Source organism: Marmota monax, unplaced genomic scaffold (genome assembly GCF_021218885.2).
Source record: "Marmota monax isolate L192 unplaced genomic scaffold, Marmota_monax_Labrador192_F-V1.1 WCK01_AAM20220418_F8-fsc00011, whole genome shotgun sequence".
Lineage (NCBI taxonomy): Eukaryota > Metazoa > Chordata > Mammalia > Rodentia > Sciuridae > Marmota > Marmota monax.
Window position 1 is genome coordinate 10,308,279 of NW_026693082.1, and position 15,044 is coordinate 10,323,322.

The following is a 15,044-nucleotide window of genomic DNA, read 5'->3' on the forward strand; positions in this document are numbered from 1 at the left end:
TACCATGCTGTTTTTGTTACTATTGCTCTGTAGTATAGTTTGAAGTCTGGTATCGCTATACCGCCTGATTCACACTTCCTGCTTAGCATTGTTTTTGCTATTCTGGGTCTTTTATTTTTCCATATGAATTTCATGATTGCTTTCTCTATTTCTACAAGAAATGCCGTTGGGATTTTGATTGGCATTGCATTAAACCTATAGAGAACTTTTGGTAATATCGCCATTTTGATGATGTTAGTTCTGCCTATCCATGAACAGGGTATATTTTTCCATCTTCTAAGATCTTCTTCTATTTCTCTCTTTAGGGTTCTGTAGTTCTCATTGTATAAGTCTTTCACCTCTTTTATTAGGTTGATTCCCAAGTATTTTATTTTTTTTTGAAGATATTTTGAATGGAGTGGTTGTCCTCATTTCCATTTCAGAGGATTTGTCGCTGATATACAGGAATGCCTTTGATTTATGCGTGTTGATTTTATATCCTGCCACTTTGCTGAATTCATTTATTAGCTCTAATAGTTTCTTTGTAGAGCCTTTTGGGTCTGCTAGGTATAGAATCATGTCACCTGCAAATAGTGATAATTTAAGTTCTTCTTTTCCTATTTTTGTGCCTTTAATTTCTTTCGTCTGTCTAATTGCTCTGGCCAGTGTTTCGAGAACTATGTTGAACAGAAGTGGAGAGAGAGGGCATCCCTGTCTTGTTCCAGATTTTAGAGGGAATGCCTTCAGTTTTTCTCCATTCAAAATGATGCTAGCCTGAGGCTTAGCATAGATTGCTTTTACAATATTGAGGTATGTTCCTGTTATCCCTAGTTTTTCTAGAGTTTTGAACATAAAGGGATGCTGTACTTTGTCGAATGCTTTTTCCTCCTCTATCGAGATGATCATGTGGTTCTTATTTTTAAGTCTATTGATGTGGTGAATAACATTTATTGATTTCCGTATATTGAACCAGCCTTGCATCCCAGGGATGAATCCTACTTGATCATGGTGTACAATTTTTTTGATATGTTTTTGTATCTGATTTGCCAGAATTTTATTGAGGATTTTTGCATCTAGGTTCATTAGAGATATTGGTCTGTAGTTTTATTTCTTTGAAGTGTCTTTGTCTGGTTTAGGTATCAGGGTGATGTTGGCCTCATAGAATGAATTTGGAAGTTCTCCCTCTTTTTCTATTTCCTGAAGTAGCTTGAAAAGTATTGGTATTAGTTCTTCTTTAAAGGTTTTGTAAAATTCTGCTGTATACCCATCCGGTCCTGGGCTTTTCTTAGTTGGTAGTCTTTTTATGGTTTCTTCTATTTCCTCAATTGATATTGGTCTGTTTAGGTTTTCTATATCCTCCTGACTCAATCTGGGCAGATCATATGACTTAAGAAATTTATCTATGCCTTCACTATCTTCTAATTTATTGGAGTATAAGGATTCAAAATAGTTTTTGATTATCTTCTGTATTTCTGAAGTGTCTGTTGTGATATTGCCTTTTTCATCCCGTATGCTAGTAATTTGAGTTCTCTCCCTTCTTCTCTTCGCTAGCATCGCTAAGGGTCTGTCGATTTTGTTTATTTTTTCAAAGAACCAACTTTTAGTTTTGTCAATTTTTTCAATTGTTTCTTTTGTTTCGATTTCATTAATTTCAGCTCTGATTTTAATTATTTCTTGCCTTCTACTTCTTTTGCTGTTGTTTTGCTCTTCTTTTTCAAGGATTTTGAGATGAAGTATGAGATCATTTATTTGTTGGTTTTTTCTTTTTTTAAGGAATGAACTCCAAGCAATGAATTTTCCTCTTAGAACTGCTTTCAATGTGTCCCATAGATTCCGATATGTTGTGTCTGTGTTTTCATTTATCTCTAAGAATTTTTTAATTTCCTCCTTGATGTCTTCTATAACCCATTGATCATTCAGTAACCTATTGTTCATTCTCCAAGTGATGTATGCTTTTTCCTTCCTTCTTTTATCGTTGATTTTCAGTTTCATTCCATTATGATCAGATAAGATGCATGGTATTATCTCTACTCCTTTATATTGTCTAAGAGTTGCCCTGTGACATAATATATGATCTATTTTTGAGAAGGATCCATGTGCTGCTGAGAAAAAAGTGTAACTGCTTGATGTTGGGTGGTATACTCTATATATGTCAATTAGGTCTAGGTTATTAATAGTGTTATTGAGTTCTATAGTTTCCTTATTCAACTTTTGTTTGGAAGATCTGTCCAGTGGCGAGAGAGGTGTGTTGAAGTCTCCCATGATTATGGTATGGTGGTCTATTAGACTCTTAAACTTGAGAAGAGTTTGTTTGACGAACATAGCTGCACCATTGTTTGGGGCATAAATATTTATGATTGTTATGTCTTGTTGGTGTATGGTTCCCTTAAGCAGTATGTAGTGTCCCTCTTTATCCCTTTTGATTAACTTTGGCTTGAAATCTATTTTATTTGATATGAGTATGGACACTCCTGCTTGTTTCCGAAGTCCATATGAGTGATATGATTTTTCCCAACCTTTCACCTTCAGCCTATGTATGTCTTTTCCTATCAAATGCGTCTCCTGTAGGCAGCATATTGTTGGGTCTTGTTTTGTGATCCATTCTACTAGCCTGTGTCTCTTAATTGGTGAGTTTAAGCCATTAACATTTAGGGTTATTATTGAGATATGGGTTGTTCTTCCAGCCATATTTGTTTATTTCTGTTACTAAACATGGTTTGTTTTCCTCTTTGATTATTTTCCCCCCCTTTACTGTCCTACCTCCCACTGTTGGTTTTCATTGTTATTTTCCATTTCCTCTTCCTGTAATGCTTTGGCGAGGATGTTTTGAAGAGATGGTTTTCTAGCTGAGAATTCTTTAAACTTTTGTTTATCGTGGAAGGTTTTAATTTCATCTTCCATCCTGAAGCTTAATTTCGCTGGAAACACAATTCTTGGTTGGAACCCATTTTCTTTCAGTGTTTGAAATATGTTATTCCAGGATCTTCTAGCTTTCAGAGTCTGTGTTGAAAGATCAGCTGTTATCCTGATTGGCTTACCCCTAAATGTAATCTGCTTCCTTTCTCTTGTAGCTTTTAAAATTCTCTCCTTATTCTGTATGTTGGGCATCTTCATTATAATGTGTCTAGGTGTGGATCTCTTATGATTTTGCACATTCGGCGTCCTGTAGGCTTCTAGGATTTGGGATTCTGTCTCATTCTTCAAGTCTGGGAAGTTTTCTCATATTATTTCATTGAATAGACTGCTCATTCCTTTGGTTTGGAGCTCTGTACCTTCCTGTATCCCAATGACTCTTAAGTTTGGTCTCTTAATGTTATCCCATATTTCTTGGATGTTCTGCTCATGGTTTCTTAACAGTCTTGCTGAGCTGTCTATGTTCTTTTCCAGTTGAAATACTTTGTCTTCATTGTCTGTTCTATCTTCTAAGTGTTCTACTCTGCTGGTAGTATTCTCCATTGAGTTTTTAAGTTGGTTTATTGCTTCCTGCATTTCTAGGATTTCTATTTGTTTGTTTTTTATAACCTCTATCTCCCTGTATAGTTGATCCTTTGCTTCCTGGATTTGTTTGCGTAATTCATTGTCGAAGTGATCTTTCATTGTCTGATTTTGCTGTCTAATGTCTTCCTTGATACTCCAGATCATCTGAAGCATGTATATCCTGAATTCTTTATCTGACATTCCATTTGCTGCAGCTGTTACCTCTTCTAAAGTTGCGTTGACCTGCATTGCTTGTGGTCCTTTCTTTCCCTGTCTTTTCATACTGCTTGCGTATCTTTCCTGCAGGCGCGGGCGGCGGCTCTGCTCTCTCCTTATTCCAATTGGGGTGTCGTGGCTACCACGCCGGCAGGTCACTGGGCCTGTTCTGGGTGCTGGCGGCGGCTCTGTTCTGCCCCTACTCCAATTGGGGTGACGAGTGTACCACGCCGGCAGGCCACCGGGCCTGATCCGCCAGTCGGTTGCAGGTTTGCCTACCCTGCAGGCGCGGGTGGCGGCTCTACTCTGCCCCTACTCCAAATGGGGTGACGTGTCTGTGGTACCGGCAGGCCACTGGGCCTGTCCCACTGGTCGGTCGCAGATCTGCCCACCTTTCGGGCACGGGTGGAGGCTCTGCTCTGCCCCTACTCCAATTGGGGTGTCGTGACTACCCCGCCTGCAGGACGCTGGGCCTGTTCCTGGCATGGGCGGCGACTCTGCTCTGCCCCTACTCCAATTAGGGTGGTGTGTGTACCACGCCGGCAGGCTCCTGGGCCTGATCCGCCGGTCTGTTGCAGGTCTGCCTACCTTGGAGGTGCGGGCGGCGGATCTGCCCTGCCCCTCCTACCACGCCTGCAGACCCCTGGGCCTGATCTGCAGGTTGGTCACAGGTCTGTTCACCCTGCGGGCACGGGTGGCGGTTCCGCTCCGCCCCCACTCCAATTGGGGTCATGTGGCCACCACACCAGCAGGGCCTGATCCCGGCGTGGGAGAAGGATCTGCTCTGCCCCTACTCCAGTTGGGGTGACGTGTGTACCACACTGGCAGGCCACTGGGCCTGACCCGCCAGGCTGTCACAGGTCTGTTTTCCTTGCAAGCGCGAACGGCGGCTCTGCCCTGCCCCTCCTACCATGCCCATGTACCACTGGGTCGCGGGTCTGCCCACCTTGTGGGTGCGGATGGCGGCTCCGCTCCGCCCCCTCTCCAATTGGGGTCACGCGGTCACCACGCTGGCGAGCCGCTGGGCCTGCTCCGCGTGCTGGCGGCGGCCCGGCTCCTCCCCTCTGGCTCGAGGACAAATTGAGGAGACTCGGGTGTCTGTGCCTCACCCCCCCTACCTGGAGACCAACTGTTTATGTCGCCGCTGGTATTGATGAAGTTCTCTCCTCCGCCGCTTTCTGATGATATCAGATCTCTGCCATGTTGGTATCCTATGCGAATGGCAGCATTTCGTTCCCCTTGCCGGGCAACCAAAGCAACGGGTGAGTCCTGACCGGCCCTCAGCAGGACCCGGACCCAGAAGCAGTTTCCGCGGGCTCCTAGCCCCGGGCCAGGGCAGTTCCGGGAGCCGGAACTCGGCCGCTCCATGCTCGGTGTAAGCTCCTATAAGAGTAGGCTCCAAGAAGCAGTCCCCGCGGGCTCAGTTCCGGGAGCCGGAATTCGGCCGCTTAGTGCTTGGTGTATGCTCTGATAGGAGCAGGGTCCAAGAAGCAGCCTCCGCAGGCTCCGCAGCCCTGAGCCAGGGCGGTTCCGGGAGCCGGAACTCGGCCGCCCCGCGCTCGGTGTTCGCTCCGATAAGATCAGGTTCTAAGAAGCACCCAGGCACTGAACCCTAGCAATCTGTCTGCAAGCCGTAGGCAAATGGCAGCCTGAAATTACCTGTTCTATGGCTGAATGAGCTGCGGTCAGTCGAAAACAGGGATGATGACATCAGCTTTCCAATATGGTGGCTGCTGGCCTCCTCTGTGGTCTGACCGGTGTGGAGAACCGAGATGGACCGCTTCCTTCCCCGTCTCAAACCCAGAATTCAGCCCTGAGTACGGTGCTTGCACGGCTGGCAGAAACTGCAGCTCTGTATCCCTGCGTCGCTATCTCCTCGTTTCCCAGCGCGCGCTGCAGACTCTAGCCGCGGGGCGATTTGCTGAATAAGCAGTGTTACCCTCCGTGCGACAAACCTCTCGCGTTTGAGTCCCCGTAGCCGATCCTCGTGCGATGGAAATCCTTCCTCCAGGTTCCGGAGCACCCCACTATTGCTGGAAATTCCTAACAAGATAGCCTTTAGCCGTCCTGACTTGTCATACTCCCACACAGTGAAGCAGCACACGGGGGCAATGCACTCCCCTCGCCGCCATCTTCCTAAATCCTCAGTTCTTAACTTTAGTAGTCAGGAAAAACTTAAGTATATTTTTATAATGTCACTTACTTTGTAAATATGTATCTGTTTAAATTAATTGATTGGAAATAAAAATGTAATTCGTCCACATATTTTGCCAGTTTCATTTTATTTTGTTTTGAGAGAACAAAGGGGCAGACAGACAGTACTAAACTACATTAAGCACTTATTTTCATGAATTTGACTAGTGGGTTTTTAACTTAACACAATTTCTACAAGGGCATAGAGCAGTTGGGCCACTTCTTTAACAATCTTGCCTCACTATAAATTTATTTAAAGATAAAAAGTGGTTCTATAGTCTGAATTACTTAATTTCTTAATTTTGCTTTTACATTTCATGCATAAACTACAGAAAATGGTAAAACTTACTTGGCTTAATATGATTTATGTAGTTATAGCCTTAAAACTCTGATGTCACTGGAAATGACTAGCAACTGTCCTGATAATTCTCAGACTTTCAAGAACATATTCTGAAAGCACATTAGGAATAATGTTCTGGTACATCTGATCTTTTATTCTCACATCATTTATGAACTGTGTCCTTTTATTATGAATATACTCTGACAAAGGAAAAGACCAAGTATTTACCCCAAAATACACATGTTTACCATAAAAAGTGGGAGGGTGTTGTGGGTGCATGTGCATGTGTGATTAAATAGTCACTGTTTCCTCTATTCATAAGTTCAGTACTTGGCTCCAGCCAGCAAACCCCTTTCTTCTTCTGTCTTCTTTGAACAAATCTGAGTACTGCCCAGCTAAGGTTTTCAGGTTGGTGAAAGCCAATGTCTGATCTGTTATCACTAACTAACCATGGGCGTTGGTATCCCCACTCTGCAGAGGGCCCTTGCCTTGTCCACACCATCACTGGAGATTTGCTGAGAGCCCTTGAAGGACCAGAAAACTGCTTGTTCCCACGCTTGATTTCCGTATCCAGTGAAGGCCACTGTATCATATACTATGAACGAGGCCGATTCAGCAATTTCAGCATTAATGGGAAACTGCTGGCTCAAATGGAGATCAATGATTCAACACGGGTAAATCTGCTAAATTTAGTGCTAAATAGGATGTGTTCAGTGCTAAATAGGATGGAAGCCAAGAGATTAAAAATTAGTTGTTTTACATTAAATGATTCATAATAGAACTTCTCTGGCATCCATATTAATGTGTACTTATTTAGAAAGTACATAAATTCAGGTAGATTAATACATTGAACAAACCCCAAACTCCTTTAGGCCCAGGTAATTAACTCAGTGAATTAGACTTCAGGGACAATAGTTACTGTTTAATTAGAGGTAGGCCCTTAAGGAGATTTTTTTAAAGTTCCTTTTACTACAAGTCATTGTTTCTACACTGTACTCTCACAATAGTGAATATAAATTTATTGTTGAAAAATCCTACCTTTATAATCCTAAACCAAATTGAAAAGTACCCACTTGCCCTCCATTCACAAATGAATTATCGGTATTAAAAATTGTTTTGAAATATACTTCTGCTGTTTGTTCTTAAAGTCTAGACATTTTTGACATTCAGAATTTAACAAAACATCAAGTTATTAATTCTCAAGTTCTTCCTAAATTAGATGGGTAATATTCTCTTTGGGATTTTCATAATTTTGTAACTTAATTTGATTTTAATAAGATTCTTTGTCTATGTAAGAACTTGACAAATTCCACATTGAAGCTTTTAGAAAGCTTGAACAATTTTCTAAAAGAAGACTACTGCTATAAGGGGGATGGACCATGTGCTTTTCAGTATTGACCACTGATTGTGAAAACATGGAAAGAAATGTTTGGTTTTCTGCCTTTTTCTGAAGGCCATTCTCCTGAGCAGTGATGGCCAGAACCTGGTGACTGGAGGGGACAATGGTGTGGTGGAGGTCTGGCAGGCCTGTGACTTCAAGCAGCTCTACATTTACCCTGGATGTGATGCTGGCATTAGAGCAATGGATTTGTCCCATGACCAGAGGTGAGCCATGTCAGGGATGAGTATAACCACTGGGAACTGCCATGGTAAGCTCTGGGCATTCTACCCAGGGTGGAATGTGCTAGAATAAGATCCCAGTGTCCAAGTGGAAGAAGGACTAGTGAAAAAAAGGGTAAAATGGGGGAAGGAGTACATACTCTGAGGAACAATTATGATAAGCAGGAAATAGAGGAGGAAAATAAGGAGAAACACCAGAAATGGGTCTGTTGAAGAAATGGGCACCTCAGACACATCTTAAGGGCTTACGACATAGAACTTATTCCCACCAGTGTCTCTGTTCTCAGACCCTCACCTCATCCCAGACAGTTTTCCCTGGTTAAGATTGTGTGAAGGAAACATATTTTTTTTTTTTTTTAGCAGAGATTGATTTCAGGGTGAGGCCTGCCTCTAACAATCAAAATGCATACTATAGACTCCAGCTGGCCCCCTTTTAAAAAGTTCAAGGGGCTCAGTCATTACCTGAAATAATCCTACCTTCCCCCCTTTTACTTACTCACCTATTTCTCACTTATGTTATTTTGTTGTATTTTATATATTCTTCTAAAATACTTTAATCCTTTCATGGAAAGAGTTGACAGGAATATGTACTAATTAGCATGATCTTCCTTGGTCTTTACTTCTCTTTCACAGTATTTTTTTATTTCCTAAAATTCACCTTTGAGCTTATTATAAAGTGAAAAGAATATGAGGAACATAACTAGTTAACATTTCTAAATTTAAAAAATAAACTAGAACCCTATGATATTAAATTAGCATGGAATATCTCATTGTTTTCTATATATTTAATGGAAATAAGAAAAGCCTGCTAACCAACTTTTTTTCAACTATAAATAAATATATGAAATGTATTTTATAATAATATGGGTTTCTAAATATTTTAAATATTAAGACAGTTAATAAATTTAACAAAACATCTTTACAATACAATAAAATGGTACTGAAGTCATCAGGAAAAACAAAGTAACTTAATTTAGACTTGGGAATGGACATGTGGTCTGCCAGACTGTTTTTAAAGGAAGTTTAAGGTTATCATTAGAGTATTCCAAAGTACTCCAGGGCATAATCAGGAATAAATGAGAATGATTTACTGTGTAATTAGTTATAGGTACATGGGTGTTTGTAAAGTGTTTTAAATGTTCTATGTTCTTAAGTGATTTAAATATTCTCCCCAATATTTATTCACATATTTGTTTTGCAAACATTTGCTGCCACTGTCAAAGGTAGAATATTCTGCAAATAAGAATACATAACAAGATTACTAAGTACATAACAAATAAGAATACATAACAAGATTACTGACCCCAAAGAGCTCACATAATCATAATTTGAGCAAAGAAAGTAACAGAATTACAGAAAAAGGAAGCGATCAAGTCCTTCTGAGGGTTGGGAAGGGCAGGACAGACTTCAGAATTTACCCATCCATTTACCAGGCTTGGACAGAGAGCGAATGAAAGAGCATATTCAAAGTCACAGTAAAGTGAAGGGTCTCTAAGTGCAGTGAAGAAAAATACAGATTAGGTTTCTATTTCTATTTTAATTCCATTCTTATTTTTGCTGCTTTATAATGTGCCTGATATATTCTGATATATTAGAACAGTAAGCGCATACATAGAAACTATGAATTGGTAGACAAACACATATTGGGGATTTATACTCAAGAAAGTGTTTATCTGATAAGTGGTCGTATTGAAAGTTGCACAATGCTTGGGATAGACAGGTTGTGAGCGCTCCATCAGTGGCAGTGTGGCTGGTTGGAACTGTCACAGAAAAGAAGCCTTGGTGCTGGATGGCTGGTTGGAAGACATAAGGGAGAGGGAAGGAAGTGATCACAAGATCAGTAGCTGGACAGTGGCTCAGGGTGGGTGCCAACTGTTGAGGGGTTTGTGAAGCATCCTGTTGTCATCCAGTAGGCAAAGGCACTCAATAGGCAAGGAGAATTTGGCATCGGGGGCTTCAGAAAGAGTTGTCATTGCATAAGCCCATGCACAAGGAAGGCGTGTGAAGTGACAGTTTAGAGATTAAAGAAGACTAAGAAAGAAGGGTCACAAAAATGGGAAGAGAAGCCAGAAATCCTCAGAGAAGCCAGTAGTTGTCAAAAAAGGGGAAGTAGATAAGCATGAATGTGATTGCTGAGGCGGTAGGTGCCTGGGTGACCCTGGAAACCCTGGTTACCATGGGGTTGTCTAATGTTCTCCAACAAGGCTCTGCCATCAGGGCTGATTAGGCTGCTCTCCAAAGAACCCCCAAGAAATGTTAGTCTAATCTCCACACAAAGCAAAGATTTGGTGAAGTTCAAGATCAGGATACCATCTAACATAAAATAGCAACCACTTGGATGAATTCATGTCACTCTGAAATAATGTCTGTGCTTTTCCAGGACTCTGATTACTGGCATGGCTTCTGGTAGCATTGTAGCTTTTAATATAGATTTTAATCGGTGGCATTATGAGCATCAGAACAGATACTGAAGAGAAATGAAGAACCACAAGCCAAGCTAAAGCTGAGAGCACAAGTGCTGCATGGAAAGGCAATATCTCTGGTGGAAGAACCTCGTCCACATCGGCCTCTGTTTGTACATCCCATCACACCCAGCAATAGCTGTACATCGTAGTCAGCGACCATTTTACTTTGTGTGTTTTTTCAGAACTGAACACCAGCTGCTACCAAGCAAGCTTGTATCATGTAAATTATATGACTTAGGAGATGTTTTGGTAATTATTTCATATATTGTTGTTTATTGAGAAAAGGTTGTAGGACGTGTCACAAGAGACTTTTGACAATTCTGAGGAACCTTGTGTTCAGTTGTTAACAAAGTTGAAGCTTTGAACCTAACCTGCATCCCATTTCCAGCCTCTTTTCAAGCTGAGAAAAAAAAAAAAACACATTTGATACTTTGTACATCAGATGCATCTTATTTAAAGGGATACTTTTGTAAAAGTAAAACCTTGTATAAAGAACAAAACGTTTCTTAATTTTATTGTGGAGTTACAACTTGCATGTTCTTTACTCCTGATGTCTCAATGGAACAGGTGCATTCACATTATGAAACAGAAAGATCTGTCCAAGGACACAGCTTGTACAAAAGGGTTGAATTTGGGCTCTATCAGTAATATTTGACATTTTCACCAAAATATGGTTTGCACTTTTTAATCTAAATTCATCCCTTCTAAGTGAAATTTGCTCATAAAGCATTTGGATACTAAGCCATTATTTGCCATGTTTTGTACTTTATACAAAGAAAATTCAGCCCTACCCTTTATAATTTGAAGACACAGCAGAAAGGGGGCTTAGGGATGAGGTCCTGGTTTTTATTGTATAAATAGGAGTCATGATCATTAGTTTCATAGTAATGACTTCCCAACACCTGGGCATCTCTTCCAGAGTCATCCCACTGGCTTAGTGTGTATGCATTAGGGGAGGAGAATGATGCTAACTTATTTTTCCCTCTTTGGTTCTTAAATAGCTTAGTTTCTTTAATAACAGGTCAGACTTTATTATAACAATAACTGAAGTTATTCTTCTAGGTTCTTGTGAAATTCTCACCTAAAGCCACATTCTTAGCCTAAGCCACTTCATCTTTTATGACATAAAATGATGGCCGTCAAATGATTTTCCATACCTTGTACTGATCAAGTTACACACCCAGGGGTATATACACTTTATTCATGTTTCTTCTTTGTATATTTGGTGACTGTATTGTCATAGATGTACATATTGTGTCGGTAGGGCTATGAGGCATGTTACAGGAATGTAATTTTCTCAGAATTTACACTCACTTGCAGTCATTTATTTAAAAAGATAAAACAAGATAATGGGTTCTTTGTATTGGCACTTTGCACCAGAAACATATCATTATTTATTGATGTGATTACTTATTTGTTATCCACCTTGTACTAGTAAGTTTTAGCACTGAATTATTCCTTCTTCATTGTTGTTTGTATTTATGAAATTCTGAAATTATGGGGAATCAGTGTAATGATTAAGTTATTCATCACCAGGCTGTAAGCAATATCTTGAGTTTGTAGCCTAGAATTGGGAGGATACTGAACATCTGGAAGACAAGTTCATTTCATCTTAAGATCATGGTGAAATATTTTGGATATATAAATTCCTTAAGCTATTGTAACCATGTTTTATTGCAAAGATGTAAAATATGCCAGATGTGTGTGAGTTGGAAATCAAAAAAACAAAAAAAGAAAATAAAATATGCAAAGAATTCACGGATTGTTTCACATTTCACTGGATCCTTCACTAACATGCATTCATTATATTGTCATACAAGTGTAAAGAATCAGCATTGCCTCATATAAGGGCCTAGCATCTAAAAACATGAAACAAAGTCCTAATGAGGTCTATAATTTGCTGAAACATGAGCTGCTCTGCTTGGCCATCTGGCAGGGATTTGGGGCAACAGTGACCTTAGGGAAACAGCCCTTGTTTATTCTGCACACTTCACTTTTTGGATTATTTTTAAACTATATTGAAAAGAAGCTAAATGTTGAAGGATATAATAACTTTTGGCATTAATATTATCAAATGATGCTATGTTCATCTGAAACCATGCTTTGAAAAATTCATCATCAACCAAGCATGGCACAGGCAGGGGCCCAGAGACCTAGAGGAGCTGAGCAGCTGCTGACCACAGCAAGGTGGATAGCAGGAGCACTGCTGAAGAGACATCAGCCATGCAATTTGGTGTGGATGGTGAGGCAGCAGCCCAGCCAGGCACAGAACTACAATCAATTCTGTGTTTCCACAACCAAAAAGACTGACCACCGGAAGCCCAGAAAGGCTGGCTACTCTCAATGTCCATCCTATGCCCAGAAATCTCAGTCACCTAGCCCTGCTGGCTCCCCCAACCCAGGCCTTTTTCTAAACTGTCAATCTCTCCAATAGCAGATTAGTACCTAACATGTCTTGAAATACCTCCCTTCTTTTTAGCACTATCATCTGGACTGTCCCACAATCTGCTGACCGGTGGCTAGATCTCTTAATCTGTCGCCTGTCGTTCATGCCCTATCTCCTGCTGTTGGCTACACCACCAATCAAATCCCCCTGATGGGCACCTTGCAAAGCTGATAGCAATGGCTTAAAGAATGGTATTCTTAGTCTCTAGGAGATGAAAAATCATCTGAAGAGCTTACTTTAAAAGCAGAATCTGGGTGCCATCCCCACATATTCTGATGTGGTAATCTTTGGGCACATTTTCGATAGTACTAATTTGGGCAATAAAGTCCAAATTCATGAGGGCACTGAAATCCATCAGCCTCATTGCCCTCTTTCACCACACAAATTCTCATGTGTTGCTTCCCCAGAGGACCACATCCCAGGGCCAACCCATCCATTTGCAAGTCCTGAGAACTCCCCTGCATACTAGTCCCTGTGTTCTTCCTGTGGGGCCTCTTCTCTGCCCACATCACCCCTGTTCAGCTCCTTGTGGCAAATGACCTAAACCAATTTGGTCATACACAATCTTGCTTGGCACACAAAGACAGGCCCCAAACTCCACATCCTCACCATATGATGATGATGAAAGCATCTTTTAGGATTTAATTTCAGCCACGTGTAGATACTTTTTAACAGGACACACTTTGCCAAGCAGGTATAAAACTGTTCTAATTTTTTTGTGAGTTTGGTAATACCATTTTGATAATCTGAAATTCATTTTACATCACAGGTACACCAAAAGCAGACACATCAGTATTCTAGAAATGATCCCATGAGCCTTGTAATGTCACCAGCAGTCAGAATCATCTAACTTAATCACTCAGACATCAAGTCTTGGGCACCAGCCTAAGAGAGCAGGCTAAAAGCTTTGGTCAATTCTTACACCCTGGTTATGGAGAGGTAGGAAAGGGCACTCAAATACTATAGCCAGTGTTTATTCAATTAATATGTATTAAACATCACAAATTTCAACAAAGACCTTTTTAATCATTTATCATGCTAATTTAGAAGCCAATAGTTCACCCAATGAAAAGCCATCCTTAGCATTTCTTTCCTAACTAAAAAGGTTTCTGGTTTCCCTTGGGTTTTGAGGTTTGGGTTGACTTTGGAATGAGACCTTTCTGATTAAATGATCTGGAGTATAAACTTCAAATGACCCTACAATATAGCATGAATCTGCACATCATGTCTCCATCTAGATGCTTCAAAGTAAATTTCAACATCATTACCCTGTTCCTTATCCTTACAGACCTGGCTCAGGTGGTCCCTCCTCTGTGAAGCCTTCCATGGCCACCTGGGTTAGGTATCCCCCCACACTTTTCATGTCCTTGTCATAGCACTGGGAAACATATTGTCACAATGTACTAGTTGTCTCTCCTCCCCATAGCTGTGAGCTTCTTGGGCACTGGAACTCTTAAATTTGAATCCTTAAGACAAAGATGATTTTCAAATATTTAGCAAATAATGCATAAACCAGATTCCAGGGAAAAATGACAGAGTTGGCAGGAATGGCCAGGGTCCACAGACCTCCTTCCCATCATCCAATGCCCACAGCTCACATTGCCCTCATTCACCTGCACTGTGGAACGATCCATAGAGCTCATGCTCCAGTTACCATCCAAATCCTGAATTTTCTTTTGAGGTTCAGAGGAACACTACTAATGACAATTCTCAATAAGGTGCAAAAGATGGGATATTTAATTTTTTAAATTTAAATATATGCTCTTCACCCACATTCATCCAATTAGAAGAAAAGGAAGCTTACAAATGTTTTAGGGTGAGAGCTTCTGGTTATTGTGTAACTTAAGATCAGAATCTAAGGACTGGGTACCTCCTTCTGGAATAACTTGTTACTCCCCATGTAAGTTAAAATGGAGATAATACTATCTGCACTTAGTATTGTTGAGTATTAAAATGTATAGCATATGCCAAGCACCTAGTAGAGCACCAGTTCTTGGTAAAGGTGGTCATTACCTTCCACAGGCTGGTAAACAGGTGTCATTTTCACCTGCTCAGCACCCCTTCCCCTTATTTATCTGCTACGTGTTTTCTTTGGAGAAACTTCTCCTCCCCTCCCAACCTGTGGTCTGTTGAGACAGCCAATTGTAACATGTGATCCCCAGAACCTCCTGGCCAACCATGTCACTTCCACTCAGCTGCAATCCCATTCCTGGAGTTTTTATGTTCTGGGGTGAAAAGCCATCTTCTTCCACCATCACTAACCTATCACAAAGAAATTAGGGATTTTTGTCAGATCTCTTCTCCATTA

General features: G+C 40.8%; 1 protein-coding gene across 8 annotated transcripts in view; it reads left to right on the top strand.

The window, feature by feature from the left end:
- Positions 1-12,048, top strand: part of Nbea (neurobeachin) — a 651,894-nt gene extending 639,846 nt beyond the window's left edge. For all 8 annotated transcript variants that reach the window (XM_058582531.1, XM_058582532.1, XM_058582533.1 and 5 more), the window contains 3 exons: positions 6,683-6,879; positions 7,659-7,810; positions 10,206-12,048. In XM_058582531.1, coding sequence (XP_058438514.1) covers positions 6,683-6,879; positions 7,659-7,810; positions 10,206-10,296 — 440 coding nt within the window. In that variant the 3' untranslated portion in view covers positions 10,297-12,048. The remainder of the gene's footprint in view (positions 1-6,682; positions 6,880-7,658; positions 7,811-10,205) is intronic.
- The last annotated feature ends 2,996 nt before the right edge of the window (positions 12,049-15,044 follow it).